The 14,405-nt window shown below is 45.8% G+C and overlaps 4 protein-coding genes and 1 long non-coding RNA gene across 5 annotated transcripts; 4 read left to right on the top strand and 1 right to left on the bottom strand.

The window, feature by feature from the left end:
* The first annotated feature begins 1,306 nt into the window (after window positions 1–1,306).
* Window positions 1,307–4,738, top strand: LOC4334478 (hydroxyproline O-galactosyltransferase GALT6). Its single transcript, XM_015772450.3, has 7 exons — window positions 1,307–2,162; window positions 2,293–2,525; window positions 2,625–2,912; window positions 2,995–3,123; window positions 3,215–3,388; window positions 3,758–3,865; window positions 3,960–4,738. The coding sequence occupies exons 1-7, from the start codon at window positions 1,349–1,351 to the stop codon at window positions 4,167–4,169; spliced, it is 1,956 nt and encodes a 651-aa protein (XP_015627936.1). The 5' UTR covers window positions 1,307–1,348; the 3' UTR covers window positions 4,170–4,738.
* A 762-nt stretch (window positions 4,739–5,500) lies between these two features.
* On the top strand, window positions 5,501–7,454 carry LOC4334477 (probable prolyl 4-hydroxylase 6). The gene is made up of 7 exons (XM_015772451.3): window positions 5,501–5,648; window positions 5,762–5,819; window positions 5,927–6,031; window positions 6,364–6,421; window positions 6,506–6,681; window positions 6,761–6,821; window positions 6,946–7,454. Exons 1-7 carry the CDS (start codon window positions 5,515–5,517, stop codon window positions 7,251–7,253), a joined length of 900 nt encoding a protein of 299 aa, XP_015627937.1. The 5' UTR covers window positions 5,501–5,514; the 3' UTR covers window positions 7,254–7,454.
* An 830-nt stretch (window positions 7,455–8,284) lies between these two features.
* Window positions 8,285–10,174, top strand: LOC107280232 (probable prolyl 4-hydroxylase 4). The gene is made up of 7 exons (XM_015773327.3): window positions 8,285–8,540; window positions 8,631–8,688; window positions 8,778–8,882; window positions 9,004–9,061; window positions 9,154–9,329; window positions 9,419–9,479; window positions 9,552–10,174. The coding sequence occupies exons 1-7, from the start codon at window positions 8,374–8,376 to the stop codon at window positions 9,857–9,859; spliced, it is 933 nt and encodes a 310-aa protein (XP_015628813.1). The 5' UTR covers window positions 8,285–8,373; the 3' UTR covers window positions 9,860–10,174.
* LOC136355623 (uncharacterized) lies at window positions 9,836–12,545 on the bottom strand. The gene is made up of 2 exons (XR_010739957.1): window positions 12,401–12,545; window positions 9,836–10,261 (listed from the first exon to the last, which is right to left on the bottom strand). It is a non-coding gene; the product is annotated as an uncharacterized lncRNA (long non-coding RNA).
* LOC9267013 (uncharacterized) lies at window positions 11,146–13,035 on the top strand. Its single transcript, XM_015773329.3, has 2 exons — window positions 11,146–11,550; window positions 12,478–13,035. Exons 1-2 carry the CDS (start codon window positions 11,297–11,299, stop codon window positions 12,515–12,517), a joined length of 294 nt encoding a protein of 97 aa, XP_015628815.1. The 5' UTR covers window positions 11,146–11,296; the 3' UTR covers window positions 12,518–13,035.
* Window positions 13,036–14,405: the final 1,370 nt, after the last annotated feature.

The raw sequence follows: 14,405 nt of genomic DNA, 5'->3' as shown, positions 1-14,405 counted from the left end.
CTCCAATTTCACATATACAAAGAGGTGTGTGCCAATTCCATACTGGAGTACTCCTATATTTTTAAGTCACATACTAAGGGTGTGTTTAGATTCCAAAATAAATTTTGGTCAAAAATGTCGCATCAAATATTTGGACATATGCATGGAGCATTAAACATGGGAAAAAAAATCAATTGCACAGTTTGCATGTAAATTGCGAGACTAATCTTTTTGAGCCTAATTGTGCTATGATTTGGCAATGTGATGCTAAGTAAACATTTACTAATGGTGGATTAATTAGGCTTAAATAATAAATTTGTCTCGCAGTTTAAAGACAGAATATGTAATTTGTTTTTGTTATTAGTCTATGTTTAATACTTTAAATGTGTGTCTGTATACTTAAAAAAAAAATTTGGACGATGAACTAAACACGGCCTAACATGAGGAGTATGTGTAGCGAGCTTTCGAATGCCAACATGAGGAGTATGTGTAGCGAGCTTTCGAATGCACAAGGTCATTCATACCTGTTGTTCAGATGAAGTTTTTATGTGACCGGATGAGCAGTGGGGACGTGTGGTCCTTTGCCCAGTCGCACCAACATCTATTACTAGGGACACGGGCACCAACTGACGACATTACGAACAATGGCCCGGTTTCTCGAGGAGTACCAGAAATCTAACTTGCGAGACAACTGCCACGAACTAAACTGACGAACTAGATGGAACGAACAATCCCGTGCAATAGTCCCTGCCTAAACTGCCGTCCTCATACCCGTCGTTCGTGTCCCATACGTGGAACCGATCATTGCACCGTGCTATGTACTTTGGTCGGGTCTAGTCCAGCCAGAATATGGTGGTGGTGTCGGCGCAGCCGCACTAACGCGGCACGTCGACTCGTCGTACCTGCTGCTTGTTTTTTTGAGTGGAAACGGACTCGCGCACCGGCAGCAGGCGAGCGGGAGAATTCCGTTGCATTCAAACCAAACCAACCTAACCAGCACCAAAGCTGTGGCCAGCCACTTTACCCCCTCCCGCATCGCACGCGCCCCGACCTAACGCAACGACCCGACGCGTCTCTTCTCCTCGTCGTCGGTGCCGTGCCGCTCCGGTTGGACTCTCTCCTCGACGGCGCCGGTCTCGGCCTCTCGGGTTATCTCCGCGTCGTCCAAACGCTCGCCCACACGCGAAAGAAAAACGCACACAAAAACACACGCAAAACGAGCCGTTGCGACCTGTCTCTCTCTCTCTCTCTCCGCTAATCCGGTGAGTCCCCCACCACCGCAACGGTCCGGTCTTTAATAAACACCCAGCCTCCCACTTCACCTCTCGCTTCGCTTGTCGCTTCCGCCTCGCCACGCCTCGCTTTTCCAATGCCGCCGCCGAAGCGCGCGTGCCGCCTCGCGCTGCTCGCCGCCGGGGGAGCCTACCTCCTCTTCCTGCTCCTCTTCGAGCTCCCCTCCGTCTCCATCTCCGTCTCCACTGCCTCGCCGGCGGCGGCGGCAGCGGCCACCACGCACCGCCCGCGCCGCCGCGAGCTCGAGGCGGCCTCCTCCTCCTCCTCCTCCTCCTCCTCGCCTCTCCGCCCGCTCAAGACCGCCTTCCCTTCCCGCCGCTCCCCGCTCGCCGTCTCGTCGATCCGCTTCCGCCGCCGCAACTCGTCTTCCATCGATGCTTCCGCCGCCTCCGCCTTCGCCGCCGCGCGCCCGCTCATGCACCACCTCCTCTCCTCCTTCTCTTCCCCTTCCCCGTCGTCCTCGCCGTCCCCATCTCCGTCCACGTCCGATTCATGCCCGTCCACGATCTCGGTGCCTACCCACCGCCTCACAAGCGGCGGCGGCGGTGGCAATGGCGGGGGTGTGACGGTGGAGCTGCCGTGCGGGATGGGGGTGGGATCGCACGTCACGGTGGTGGCCCGGCCGCGGCCGGCGCGGCCGGAGAGCGAGCCGAGGATCGCGGAGAGGAGGGGAGGGGAGGCGGCGGTGATGGTGTCGCAGTTCATGGTGGAGCTGCTCGGGACCAAGGCGGTGCAGGGCGAGGAGCCGCCGCGGATACTGCACTTCAATCCCAGGATCCGCGGCGATTTCAGCGGCCGCCCCGTGATCGAGCTCAACACTTGCTACCGGATGCAGTGGGCGCAGCCGCAGCGGTGCGAGGGCTGGGCGTCACAGCCGCACGAGGAGACAGGTAAACTCTCATACTACTATATCTTATCACTTGGTATCTAAATTCCCTTCAAAAATGTATATTTAAATGTTAAATTAGCCTCAAACTGATGTGAACTTTAACATTTTGGCGAATGGTTTTGGCCATTCAGTTGACGGGCAACTGAAATGTGAGAGATGGATTCGGGATGATAACAGCAAGTCAGAGGAATCAAATGCGCAATTGTGGTTAAACCGTTTGATTGGTAGGGGAAATGAGGTGGCCGCCGATAGGCCATACCCGTTTGAGGAGGGCAAGCTGTTTGCTTTAACTGTAACAGCTGGTTTGGATGGCTACCATGTCAATGTTGATGGGAGACATGTTGCGTCGTTCCCTTACCGCACTGTAAGTTTGTTAATTATGCTCCTATAGATTGCTGGTCAGTTTTTTTATGCCATCATAAGATTTGATTATTTGATTGTGGTTTAATTGTTGGTGCAACAGGGTTACAGTCTCGAGGATGCAACAGGCTTGTCTTTGAAGGGAGACCTTGATATCGAGTCGATTTTAGCGGGACATTTGCCCAATTCACATCCTAGTTTCGCTCCTCAGAGATACCTGGAAATGTCTGAACAGTGGAAGGCACCACCACTGCCAACTGAACCTGTTGAGCTTTTCATTGGCATTCTTTCAGCAGCCAATCATTTTGCTGAGCGTATGGCTGTTCGGAAGTCATGGATGATTGACACGAGAAAATCATCTAATGTCGTTGCCAGGTTCTTTGTCGCTCTGGTAGGTACTTATGTTCATGACTGGGTTTTTCGAATATGTTATTTGCCTGATGCAAACTCTAACCAAAAAAGCACCTTCACAGAATGGGGAAAAAGAGATCAATGAAGAGCTGAAAAAGGAGGCAGAATTCTTTAGTGACATTGTTATAGTGCCTTTCATGGATAGCTATGACCTTGTTGTTTTGAAGACCATAGCCATTGCTGAGTATGGGGTAGGCAATTGGACTTTACTGGACAAATACATCATTCATTTTTTACCATGCTTCTATTTGATTGACCTTCATCCTCATGTTAACCTTGTAGGTGCGAATTGTTCCTGCAAAATACATAATGAAGTGTGATGACGATACATTTGTTAGAATTGACTCAGTGCTGGATCAAGTGAAGAAAGTAGAGAGGGAAGGAAGCATGTATATTGGTAATATAAACTACTATCACAGACCTTTACGATCTGGAAAGTGGTCTGTATCATATGAGGTAAGAATCACAAGATGCCATTTGCTTTGCGATTAAAGGAGTCACACTATGTATGATGCTGACCCTTGATTACAAAAATGAATAGTCTTTGTTTTGTATTTCCTTCATAAGTGGAACTTAGTTGTTCAGCATAATGCTGCTTTATAGAGCTGGCACATATATTCTGCTTTTTATTTTTATATCAATTTATGGTTCAGTGCATTCATGTTGATCCTCTTTCAAACATAACTATTTCCGAGTTACCATCATTTGTCCTTTAAAACCTGACATTGGCATCTGTTAGTTTGTTATCATATTTCTCATGGTAGCAGTGAACTAGTGATGAGTTTTACGCGGCAGGAGTTTGATGTGGTTTCATGCTTCTTTCAGGAATGGCAAGAGGAAGTATACCCACCTTATGCTAATGGGCCAGGCTACGTAATTTCTTCAGACATTGCCCAGTACATTGTATCTGAATTCGATAATCAGACGCTAAGAGTACGTTTATCTACCCTATCCCTGGTCACTGAACATAGAAATGGAGTATTATGTTTAGAACGTGATAAATGGATGTATCATTTTTGTGATGCAGCTCTTCAAGATGGAAGACGTGAGTATGGGAATGTGGGTTGAGAAGTTCAACAGCACCCGTCAGCCAGTGAAGTATTCGCACGATGTCAAGTTCTTCCAGTCCGGTTGCTTTGATGGCTACTACACCGCACACTACCAATCCCCGCAGCAGATGATTTGCCTGTGGAGAAAATTGCAATTCGGCAGCGCTCAATGTTGCAACATGAGGTAGTATGGACGCTGACAAGAGAAAGCTCGTTTTAACCACTAACTAACGGCCATCAACAAGGATGTGTTTGGAGGTTCACCATTCTATGTACCTTGTGGCCATTCGTTCATTCTTTTGGTCAGTGGCCGATTGAGCTACTGATGCTGACCAGATGTTCCTTGTGTTTGTCTATATACACGTTCAGGAACGAAAAATTCTGCCACTAGCAGGAAGTATGCTGATTCCATCCAGATAATTGTCTCATCCCAATTTTAGATTGAATTTTATGGGATAGAGCGAGTATAATGTAGAGTTGTAGCCTCCATCTAAATTTATTGTAATAGATTAGATTTTGTTTTATCCTAATTTTAGATTTAATTTAGATTCTGTTTTATCCTAATTTTAGATTTATTTTTATGGGATGGAACGAGTATGAGCCTGTTCAGCTGCCAGGGCTGCGGCCGCAGCATGAACAGTGTCGCACTCACTATACGTAGCCGCAGCCGCAGCCCTCTCGGGAAGGGGCTCGATAATGTAGAGTTGTAGGCACTATTTACAATGTCATATCTAAGATGGTGTTCTTTTCTCTTGAAGATGAAGATTAAGTTTTTTACGCAAAACGATGTGTTATTAATATATAATTGATTGAGTTTTAATTATTACAAACTTAAAAAATAGATTAACAATGATATTTTAGAGCAACTTTTATATAGAAAGTTTTCGTACAAAACGTACTGTTTAGCCGTTTGAAAACGTACCACGAAAATTTTTATCTTCATCCAACTTTTGTTGGAAAAATGAACAGGTATATTTTGATATATTTTCGGGATTAAGATAGTTTTACTAATTTAGAGAGGGAGCACAAGTTCCAAACTTCCGGTACAAAGTGCCGCGTGTCCACCCTGACTGTTCGTGGCAGACTACTGCACCTTTGGGTGGGTCACTCCCAAGTCAAGCATGACCCAGCACGCAGCAGTGCCGCACCGCACCGCACCGCACCACCGCTCATCCGAGCAAACGTGGAGAGGAAATGGCAGAATCCGATTCCCCCGCACCAGCACCGGCTCGCATTGCACCCTTGCACCGTTGCACGCACGCAGAAAAGAAAAGAAAACGTCGCGCACCGACGCGGCCCTCGTGACGGACGGGGTCAAAACCGTCGACGAGACGGCCGCGCGCCCACGGAACACAGGCGATCCCGCCTCTTGTCTTTCCAGTGGGCGCCGCGCCGGAATTCCAACTCCACAGACCGCGCTACCTTTCCCACTCCTCTGCCTCTGCTCTGCTTCACCTTCCTTCCACCATAGCAGCGGTTAAATATTTATATAAGCGAGAAACCGCTCACCCAAGCGGCCATGAACCCGCTCCCATGGCGCCCCTCCGAACACTCGTTATCTTCCTCCTCCTCCTCCTCGCGCTCGTCCCGGCACTCTCGCGCCCGGATGGCGGCGGCGGCGGCTTCTATGACCCGGCGCGCGTCACCCAGCTATCCTGGCGCCCCAGGTCGGTCTGCCTTTGAGCTCTTTCTTGGTTGGGTACTTGGGTCTGCAGTGCTTGGCTGCGCGCCACCTGTTTGGCGATTTGCGTCTGACAGCGCGAGGCTCCTCCTCTTGCAGGGCGTTCCTGTACAGCGGCTTCCTCTCGCACGACGAGTGCGACCACCTCGTCAATCTGGTGAGTTGCTGCTGCTGTGATTCCCTCTTGGTGATGCGAATGGGAGATTGTTGTGAGTTGCGATCTTGATGCTTTTTGTTTTGGGGAATTTGGGGTTGTGACGTTAGGCGAAGGGGAGGATGGAGAAGTCGATGGTTGCAGACAATGATTCCGGCAAGAGTATCATGAGCCAGGTGCGCACCAGCTCCGGCACCTTCTTATCGAAGCACGAGGTAAGCAAAATGTGCATGTTATGCTGCGCAATACCGCTTCTTCAATTTGTTCCTGTATGCTGTTCGGTGCTGCTAATTATATAGCCATAAATTGATCGTATATTCATATATGCGTGGGAGAAAAGAATTTGTCTCTGTGGTTAGTGCATTGGATTAGCTCGATATTGTGTTCGATCATTAGAAATTTCGCCGGATCTGGCTTTATGGTAATGCAAAAGAGATTGATTTGTTCTTCGATTTTAGTTTCTAGAACCTTAGTGTCTTGACTTTGATACGGTACTCTCAAGAGTCAGCATTGCTAACCTACTCCTTTTTATTTTGACCCATTCAAGGACGACATTGTTTCTGGAATTGAAAAGCGTGTAGCTGCTTGGACATTTCTTCCTGAAGGTAATTTCGCGCGACTTTATCTAGTTTGTCTTTTGGAGTTTGGAGCTAGATTACCATTCTCTGGCTGGTCTCTTTCTTGATCAGAAAACGCCGAGTCAATTCAGATTCTGCATTATGAGCTTGGTCAGAAGTATGATGCCCACTTCGATTATTTCCATGACAAGAACAACCTTAAGCGTGGGGGTCATCGAGTCGCCACTGTGCTTATGTACTTGACCGATGTCAAAAAGGGTGGAGAGACTGTATTTCCAAATGCTGCGGTATGCAATTAGCTTTGACATTACCCCCTTGTAATTTCCCAAGACATCTAGTTTAGAAGTTCTTTGCCATTGCTTGCAGGGAAGGCATTTACAACTCAAGGATGAAACTTGGTCTGATTGTGCAAGATCTGGCCTGGCAGGTAGCCTTCACCCCCTATACATTTCTGAACGAAATGGACAATATGAATTGCCTTTCTGCACAAAGTTAATTAACCTCAGTAGTAGGAACTAACGAGACCAATTTATCTTCATCTCCTCTCTCAGTGAAGCCAAAGAAAGGCGATGCGCTACTGTTCTTCAGTCTCCATGTTAACGCGACAACGGATCCAGCCAGTCTTCATGGAAGCTGTCCGGTGATCGAAGGCGAGAAATGGTCTGCAACGAAATGGATCCATGTCAGATCATTTGATAATCCTCCGGATGTAAGCCTGGATTTGCCGTGTTCCGATGAAAACGAGCGCTGCACGAGATGGGCTGCTGTTGGAGAGTGTTACAGGAACCCAAAATACATGGTTGGCACCAAGGATTCGCTCGGATTCTGCCGCAAGAGCTGCGGGGTTTGCGATGCTTAAACCCTGCACCCGCCAAACTGAAGATCTGAAAATCAAAGTGTCATGTTAGGCTGTTAGCTATTTTCGCCCACTTTACTTACACAGTTACACTACTTGAGAAGTTGAGATGTACATAACAGACAAAGCAGGTTTATTAGTATGTGTTTCTGTGTAGTTTAACCTTGAACGATATTGATTGAAAGTAATTGGAACTTTTTTTCAGGTCTAAAGTGCTACTGAAATTTTTCGCAAAAAAGTTGGGAGTATTTCTTTTAGAGGAAAACTGCTTCAATTTGCTCTGGTTTCTGTACGCTGCATCCGCTTCGGATTAAAGGTCACTCGTGGGCCTCACGTTTTACCCCAGCCCAGAACACGCGTTGTACCGTTCCGGCCGAATCAGTATGGGCCTCACGTGTGTCACAATCTCGATCCGGCCTTCCGGCCCATCTATCACGGTCCACACCTTCGCCGCATTCCCGTTTCGGCCCAACTAGTACGGGCCCGCACGTGCGAAGAAGCCTAAGCCTATGGGCGAAAAGGCCCACACAACGTGGGCGCCACTTCACGACGTGGTGGGCAGCCGGAACGGCGGTTCGTCCGCCGCCAGTTCGCCGGAGCACCGCCGCGGTCCTACCATCCTTCCTTCCGTCGGATCCATCTACTACGGCCGGAGATCTCAACCAGCCACCTACCTGTATGGATGCTTCTAGTAGAGTCTCTCCTACCGATCTGCCCGCCCCTGCCCCCCCACGGCCACCGCCGCCGCCGGCGGCCGGCAATCAGGGAGGCAACGCGTCGGCGAATGCGAGCGCTACTCAAGGTATTCACCTATGCAGGTGGAATTCTGGCTCGAATTTGATATTGCGTCAAGCTCGCCCAAGTCAAAAGCCCCTCTCCCCAACTTGCAGTTGTTTTACTGCGGCCTCCAGCGGTCGCCGCTCCTGCGGTTTTCCGCCATCCCGGGCGCGCGATGCCGTGGGCCGGCGAGGGCGGCGACACGTTGTTTCGAGAAATCGATGCTGTATATAAACGATTCTTCAGAGATTGGCTGTGGAAACAAGAGCCATTTGATCTTGGATTGGGAAGGTCAGGTTGCAAGTTCAGTTCCATTACCAGAATCGCTGCTACTAGTTGCTAGACCATGGAGATGCGTCGCCTTCTTGTCTTGTTCGCTCTCCTCTCCGTCACCGCCGTCGTCCCGGTGTTCTTATGGCCCGACAAGAAGGGCGGTGCTAGTGACGTCGCCGTCGTCGTCGCGGCGCCTCCGTTCAATGCGTCCAGCGTCACCATTATCTCCTGGAAACCGAGGTATAGTGGTGTGATAGTGATACCGGAGGAAGTAGTAGTGCAGGGCGGATATGATGTTTTTGCTAAGTTCTTTGTGTTGGTATTGTGCAGGATATTTTTTTACAAGGGCTTCCTTTCAGATGATGAGTGCGACCACCTTGTCAAGTTGGTACGAATTAAACATTATCAGGCTATTTATCGTTCTTAACATGCTAAAATGGGAAGTAGTGGATAAGTTTGGAATGTTTCTGATCCCAGGGGAAGGAGAAGCTGAAGAGGTCCATGGTGGCAGACAATGAGTCGGGAAAGAGTGTTATGAGCGAAGTGCGCACCAGCTCTGGCATGTTCTTGGACAAACAACAGGTAGCAGAAATATGCAGCTTTGCATACGTAACATTGTTAGTCTAAATCTTCTGATGTTTACATTTATACAAGTTATGTGCTTCTCAATTGATTGTAATTATCATAATTCTTCCTAATGAAGGACCCTGTTGTTAGCGGTATTGAGGAGAGAATTGCAGCTTGGACCCTGCTTCCGCAAGGTAAACTTCTTCAGGTGTTTAATTTTTCTTTCAGTTATGAGCGTTGGTTAATGTCAGCTAACGAATCTGCATTTGTAACACTGCTTTGTCAGAGAATGCTGAGAACATTCAGATACTCCGATACGAGAACGGACAAAAATATGATCCTCATTTTGATTATTTTCAAGACAAAGTCAATCAACTGCAGGGCGGTCACCGTTATGCAACGGTGCTGACATATCTATCAACTGTTGAGAAAGGAGGTGAAACCGTCTTCCCAAATGCTGAGGTATCTGGGTTAATCTTTAATGTTAGAGGCATTTGTTGTCTTAGCTATTAAGGCTCTGAATTGTAATTCGGAATCCAAATCTGATGCAGGGGTGGGAATCTCAACCTAAAGATGATTCATTTTCAGACTGTGCAAAAAAGGGCTTGGCAGGTAATATTCCAACTTAACTGAGAATGTGTTAAACCCATTGAGGAAATGAATCTGACAATGTTGATTATGCAGTGAAAGCAGTGAAGGGTGATTCTGTGCTGTTCTTTAATCTTCAGCCTGATGGCACACCAGACCCGCTTAGCCTCCATGGAAGCTGCCCAGTTATAGAGGGCGAGAAATGGTCTGCGCCAAAGTGGATTCATGTGCGGTCTTACGACAATGCATCAAGCATGAAGCAAAGTGAAGAATGTTCTGATTTGAGCGAGAATTGCGCGGCTTGGGCTGCATCGGGTGAATGCAATAACAACGCAGTCTACATGATTGGAACGGAAGATGCACCCGGTCAGTGCCAGAAGAGTTGCAATGCTTGCAGTTTATAGAACATTTCGCATTTGGTAGACTCACCCGGTCTAGTTGGTTTGGATTTGACAAATTTGCAGACGGTGAGCTTAGATGGTTTTACAGTTCTTTTGTTTATTTTGGGTGAGGTGTGTGTTCCAAACTGCCAATAGCCATTAGTTGGATACATTTTGTTGTTACTGCAAATGCTGAAGACAGTGTTATGTAACTCACTGTTGTGCAGTTCAGAGTGTCATGCTGGCAGGCAACTACCTGTTCCCCCTTTATTTTTTTTGTTGTCTTGCTTCACAGTGGATTTCAGAACAGAAAACTGTGTCAGCTTGTCTCGATGATAACCAACTTGTTTGGCCCTTTCCACAATATAGAAGCCACTTTGTGCTCAGTGTCAAGCTTGCTCCTTCAAAGAAATTCCAGTCTCAGTCCTGCAGTGTAAAAGAGAGATGATTTGGCTACAGCAACAATGTTTGAGGCACTTCTTTTGCAAAATATTCTGAGATCAACCAGTCGTTTTCGCCCAAAAAGCATCTCCAACATTTCAGACAAATATTTGAAATGAATGGACATCAGTGAGTATGCTCTAATGTCATTTCAAGGGGAATTTAAACATAGATTCAGAATCATTACAGATTTTGAGAAGAGAATTACTTTGTTATCTCTCCCTCAGTGAAAAAGGATTGTGACACATCACCTGAAAGTAGAGTTTATTTCTTCAGGATGCTGCTCACTTTGGACCTGGCTTTTGGACCTCACTTTGCCAGGGCAAATCTCTCATGTGTCATTCTTCCCCTCTCTTCCTCCTCCTAGAGTTACTCAAAGATGAAAAAAAATTTCCCCACATACATCTTTCTTATATGTGACCTGAATCATCTTCCAATACGAATGTACTTGATGGAGAACAGTGGCAGCCTTAAGGATCAGATACAGATAGCAATGCCTCCTTCCTACTAAAACTTTTCTTTTCTTTTCTCACTGTCTTTTCTCCCCCTCTCCATCCACAAGAACAAACAAACCAAGAAATTGAAAAGAAAAAGGGAAGAAAACAACATAACTCAAAAAGCAAAGTGCAGAAAAGCAAGCATGGCTCCCTCACTTCACTTGCCTTTGATTCTACTCTCCTCTCCTCACCTCCATTTAGGTCCTTGAAAAGCACAGCAGAATCAGCTAAAGCAAAAGAAACCCCAGAACAAAACAAGAAGCAAGGATGCCACAACAGCGACTGACACAAATCCCTGCTGCTACTTGCCCACATTATAATATGCAGCAGCCACATTGCTGCATCCATCGTTCAGCTGCAACAACACCACTACCACCTCCCCCATAAGCAGAAGCAACTCGTAGAGCCACAGCAGCAGCAGCAGCAGCAGCAGCAAGTGTAAGTGCAGGAGAGTGAGAGCAAGAAGAAGAAGAAGAAGAAGAAGAAGAGAGTGAGAAAACCAAGAAGGCCACCGGTTGCTGCTATGAGACGGCCGGCCGGGTCATCATCGGCGGCGGCGTTGGCAATGGCCATCTTGTTGGGGGTTCTTGTGTTGATGGCACTGGTCATGGACGGCGGCGAGAAGACCGGTGCGCCGGCGATCGCCGCCGGGAGGAGGATGCTGGTCGGAGCAGCAGACGCAGGGCAGATGAGGACTCTGGAGGATTTCAAGGCCGATGATCCTTTCCAGGACAGCAAGAGGAGGGTGCCTAATGGCCCTGATCCTATTCACAACAGGTACTGCAAAGCATGTTTCATTCTTTCTTTGCTTATTTTGATTTGTGTCTCCAACTTCTGTTCAAAATACTAGTCCAAGTTTTCTGTGTCACTATGTCATTTGCGTTTGAAAGCACCAGAAAAGAAGTTTGTTTTTTTTTTGAAAAAGAAAACAAAGAACAGAAGTTTCCATATTCATGTCCATGCATAGGTTTCTTGAAGTTTGGAGCTGCTGCCTTGTTGGAGACGGAGTAACAAAATGCTGCAGCTCCTCATCAATTTTAAAATAAATGAAACTTCTATTGTGTTGTTCTTGACCAGAAATATGAAGCTTTTCTGTTAAGGCTAAACTACCTGCATGTTTTTCTTCTTTTTTGGTTTCTTTCTTACCAACTTGTGATTAAGGTGTATGTTTCTGAGTTCTGACTCAGCTGTGATGTGAGCGATGTGCTGGTACCTAACAAAACATCTGTCTTTTTCAAATTTGTTATCAAACTACAACTTCATAACACTCCAAACAAAAATTTAACAAAACAAAAAAAAAACAACTTGTAGAGTAGGCTGGGGAAAAGGAGGATAAGGTGATTTGGTGCCCAAATTATGTCTGGGCATAAAAGGTTGAGAAGAATAAAGAGAATAGAATATATAAATATATATGCCATGCATCTCTTTTCTCATTGCACTCACATTCCCCTATGATGATATGCAAATATTTTAGCAAAAGCAAGTAGATTAGTCCTAGTCTCGTAATGGGCAACATATATAGATACACAGATCATACTTGAAGTGATTGCATTGCATGCAAATGTAGTAATGCAGGTAATCAAACAAAGTACACCTGAAAGTCTAACGTTTTTCAGTGTAGGGTCACCTGAAATGCAAACTTGCATGCAGTTTCAAATCCTTCCTCAAAAAAATTGATCATGTTTCACTTCTTGCATTCTGCAGGGGAACCGGCAAGTCAGGAAGATCTCCGGGCCGAGCGTAGCGGCACGCATCCCGAGGCATGGAAGGTTCCGATTCAAGGAAGGCAGGCATATCTGTGGAGCAAAGAGATGGTTGCATTGCAAGGAGGAACAAAACAAGAACAACATTATGATGGGGTCTGGCTGTGGATGTTGGTGTAACTAGGGGGAGGTGGCCTATATCTTCTGTAAGCACTGCTATTTAAGACAGTTTTAAGCATAAAAACTTTAGCTTTTTGCAAACAAAGGCTGTTCTAGTGGTGGGGAAGGTTTTTTTGTAAAGAGAGCAGTGAGTATTAAGCTTCCCTCTCACAACAAAACAAGCATCAAAGATTCTTGGCAAAGGGATGTGGGCAAGAGCTCCCTTCTTTTTTGGCACTAGTAACTTTAGACATCTAAGTAGTACTTTGTTTCTTTTCTTTTTTTTTTTTTTTGTTCCAGGCATTCATTCTTTTCCCTTGTCACTGTGTATCACTTACAACATCATATCATAAGTTTGCAACAGAGAAAAAACAGGTCAGGAAAGGACCAGCATTTTTTTTAGGCTCTGGCTCTTACCTTCTGATTAGATGCTGATAAAATCAATTGCGGCCAAAACTGACTAATTTATGCTGTAAAAACTTCAAAACTGATCTGGTATCTTTTGTCTTGTTTCTGTCTGAATTACTGTACTTTAAATCCCCCCCCCCCCAAAAAAAAAAGAAAAACAAATTCTGCACACTGAACATGCCACAAGAAAACAAAGAAGAGAAAAGAGAAGAGGGTGAGGGAGGGAGAGGATAAAGACTGAAGAGAAAAGAAAGAAACGGCAGCCAGGCAGACAGCCAGAGCTGCAAGAATGCTTTTTTCTCCTCCTTTTGTTTCCTCCTTCCCTCTCTCCTTCCATTGTCCCTCACCTCTTTTAACTTCTTTTGTTGTAAGTTAGTAGCTTTGAAATTTGAACAGGCATACTCGTAGTAGCTAAAGTGGCCTTGGTTGAGCTCTCTAAAGCAAGGACTGATGAGAAGCTGTGGTAAAATAGGTGCTTGTGTGTCCAAAAGATGTGAACTTCTGAAGGACTAATCTATTCTTTTCTTGACCAGTCATCTTGTGTCCTGGAAGAACTGAGTTATATGTACTACATGCATGGACCAGTGTATGCTTGGACTGCTTTGTTCACTGGAAGAGATGCAGGGCTAAGTGGGGACAAAGATATTTCCTATTTATACATGAACCCACACAGATGCTCCAGGGTCCCAGCATAGACCCTTTGTTTGTATTCTTCTCATCTCAAGCATAGAACTATACTACTGTACTGCATACTACAAGCTATAGAGTTGCATTGCATCAATGTAATCTTCAGTATCACTTGGTCTGTTTTAATCCCAGACAAAATGAGAAGAAAGTTTAGTCCACATTAGTCAATACTTAATACTCCCTCCGTCCCAGAATATAGACTACGATGTACTAGGTGATGTCCTATCTAATCTTAGGTTGCTATATTCTAGTACGGATGGAGTATCATTTATCTGATCTGGTGATCTACAATACTCCATTTCCAAATGTAGTACTTTATCATCAAATACTATTCGTTTTTAAATTTTGACCATTTGTCATTTTTGCCAAAAAAAATGTAAATATTTAAAAAGACTTAGTATTATTGAAGTGGGATACACCATAAACATTAGCATTAAGCTTTATTCATCGTAATTTGAAAAAATATTAGTGGTGAAAGTTGAAACGGTGGCGGCCAACGGTGCTAAGTATTATTCGGGGAACCTAAGTTAAGCAACAGTTTCAACAATAATATATACCACTTGTTTGGACGATTCAAGAAGAGACATAAGATGATACATGCATGCAAGCTCTCACAAATTCAAGATGCATTGAGACGGTGAGACGTGAGACCTGAGGCGTTTTATTGAATTTTCA

This window comes from Oryza sativa, chromosome 3 (genome assembly GCF_034140825.1).
Source record: "Oryza sativa Japonica Group chromosome 3, ASM3414082v1".
Lineage (NCBI taxonomy): Eukaryota > Viridiplantae > Streptophyta > Magnoliopsida > Poales > Poaceae > Oryza > Oryza sativa.
Note: the sequence above shows the minus strand (reverse complement) of the source record. Positions and strands in the feature narration are given on the sequence as shown.

What these genes read in the sequence shown, in the direction of transcription:
- LOC4334478 (XM_015772450.3), top strand. Translation starts at nt 1,349, where the DNA reads ATGCCGCCGCCGAAGCGCGCGTGCCGCCTCGCGCTGCTCGCCGCCGGG. An exon ending in CGTCGTTCCCTTACCGCACT is followed by an intron (nt 2,526 to 2,624) that starts GTAAGTTTGTTA and finishes TTGGTGCAACAG; the next exon opens with GGTTACAGTCTCGAGGATGC. An exon ending in TAGCCATTGCTGAGTATGGG is followed by an intron (nt 3,124 to 3,214) that starts GTAGGCAATTGG and finishes TTAACCTTGTAG; the next exon opens with GTGCGAATTGTTCCTGCAAA.
- LOC4334477 (XM_015772451.3), top strand. Translation starts at nt 5,515, where the DNA reads ATGGCGCCCCTCCGAACACTCGTTATCTTCCTCCTCCTCCTCCTCGCG. An exon ending in TTGGACATTTCTTCCTGAAG is followed by an intron (nt 6,422 to 6,505) that starts GTAATTTCGCGC and finishes TTTCTTGATCAG; the next exon opens with AAAACGCCGAGTCAATTCAG. An exon ending in TGCAAGATCTGGCCTGGCAG is followed by an intron (nt 6,822 to 6,945) that starts GTAGCCTTCACC and finishes CTCCTCTCTCAG; the next exon opens with TGAAGCCAAAGAAAGGCGAT.
- LOC107280232 (XM_015773327.3), top strand. Translation starts at nt 8,374, where the DNA reads ATGGAGATGCGTCGCCTTCTTGTCTTGTTCGCTCTCCTCTCCGTCACC. An exon ending in ATTATCTCCTGGAAACCGAG is followed by an intron (nt 8,541 to 8,630) that starts GTATAGTGGTGT and finishes GGTATTGTGCAG; the next exon opens with GATATTTTTTTACAAGGGCT. An exon ending in CCGTCTTCCCAAATGCTGAG is followed by an intron (nt 9,330 to 9,418) that starts GTATCTGGGTTA and finishes AATCTGATGCAG; the next exon opens with GGGTGGGAATCTCAACCTAA.
- LOC9267013 (XM_015773329.3), top strand. Translation starts at nt 11,297, where the DNA reads ATGAGACGGCCGGCCGGGTCATCATCGGCGGCGGCGTTGGCAATGGCC. An exon ending in CCTGATCCTATTCACAACAG is followed by an intron (nt 11,551 to 12,477) that starts GTACTGCAAAGC and finishes TGCATTCTGCAG; the next exon opens with GGGAACCGGCAAGTCAGGAA.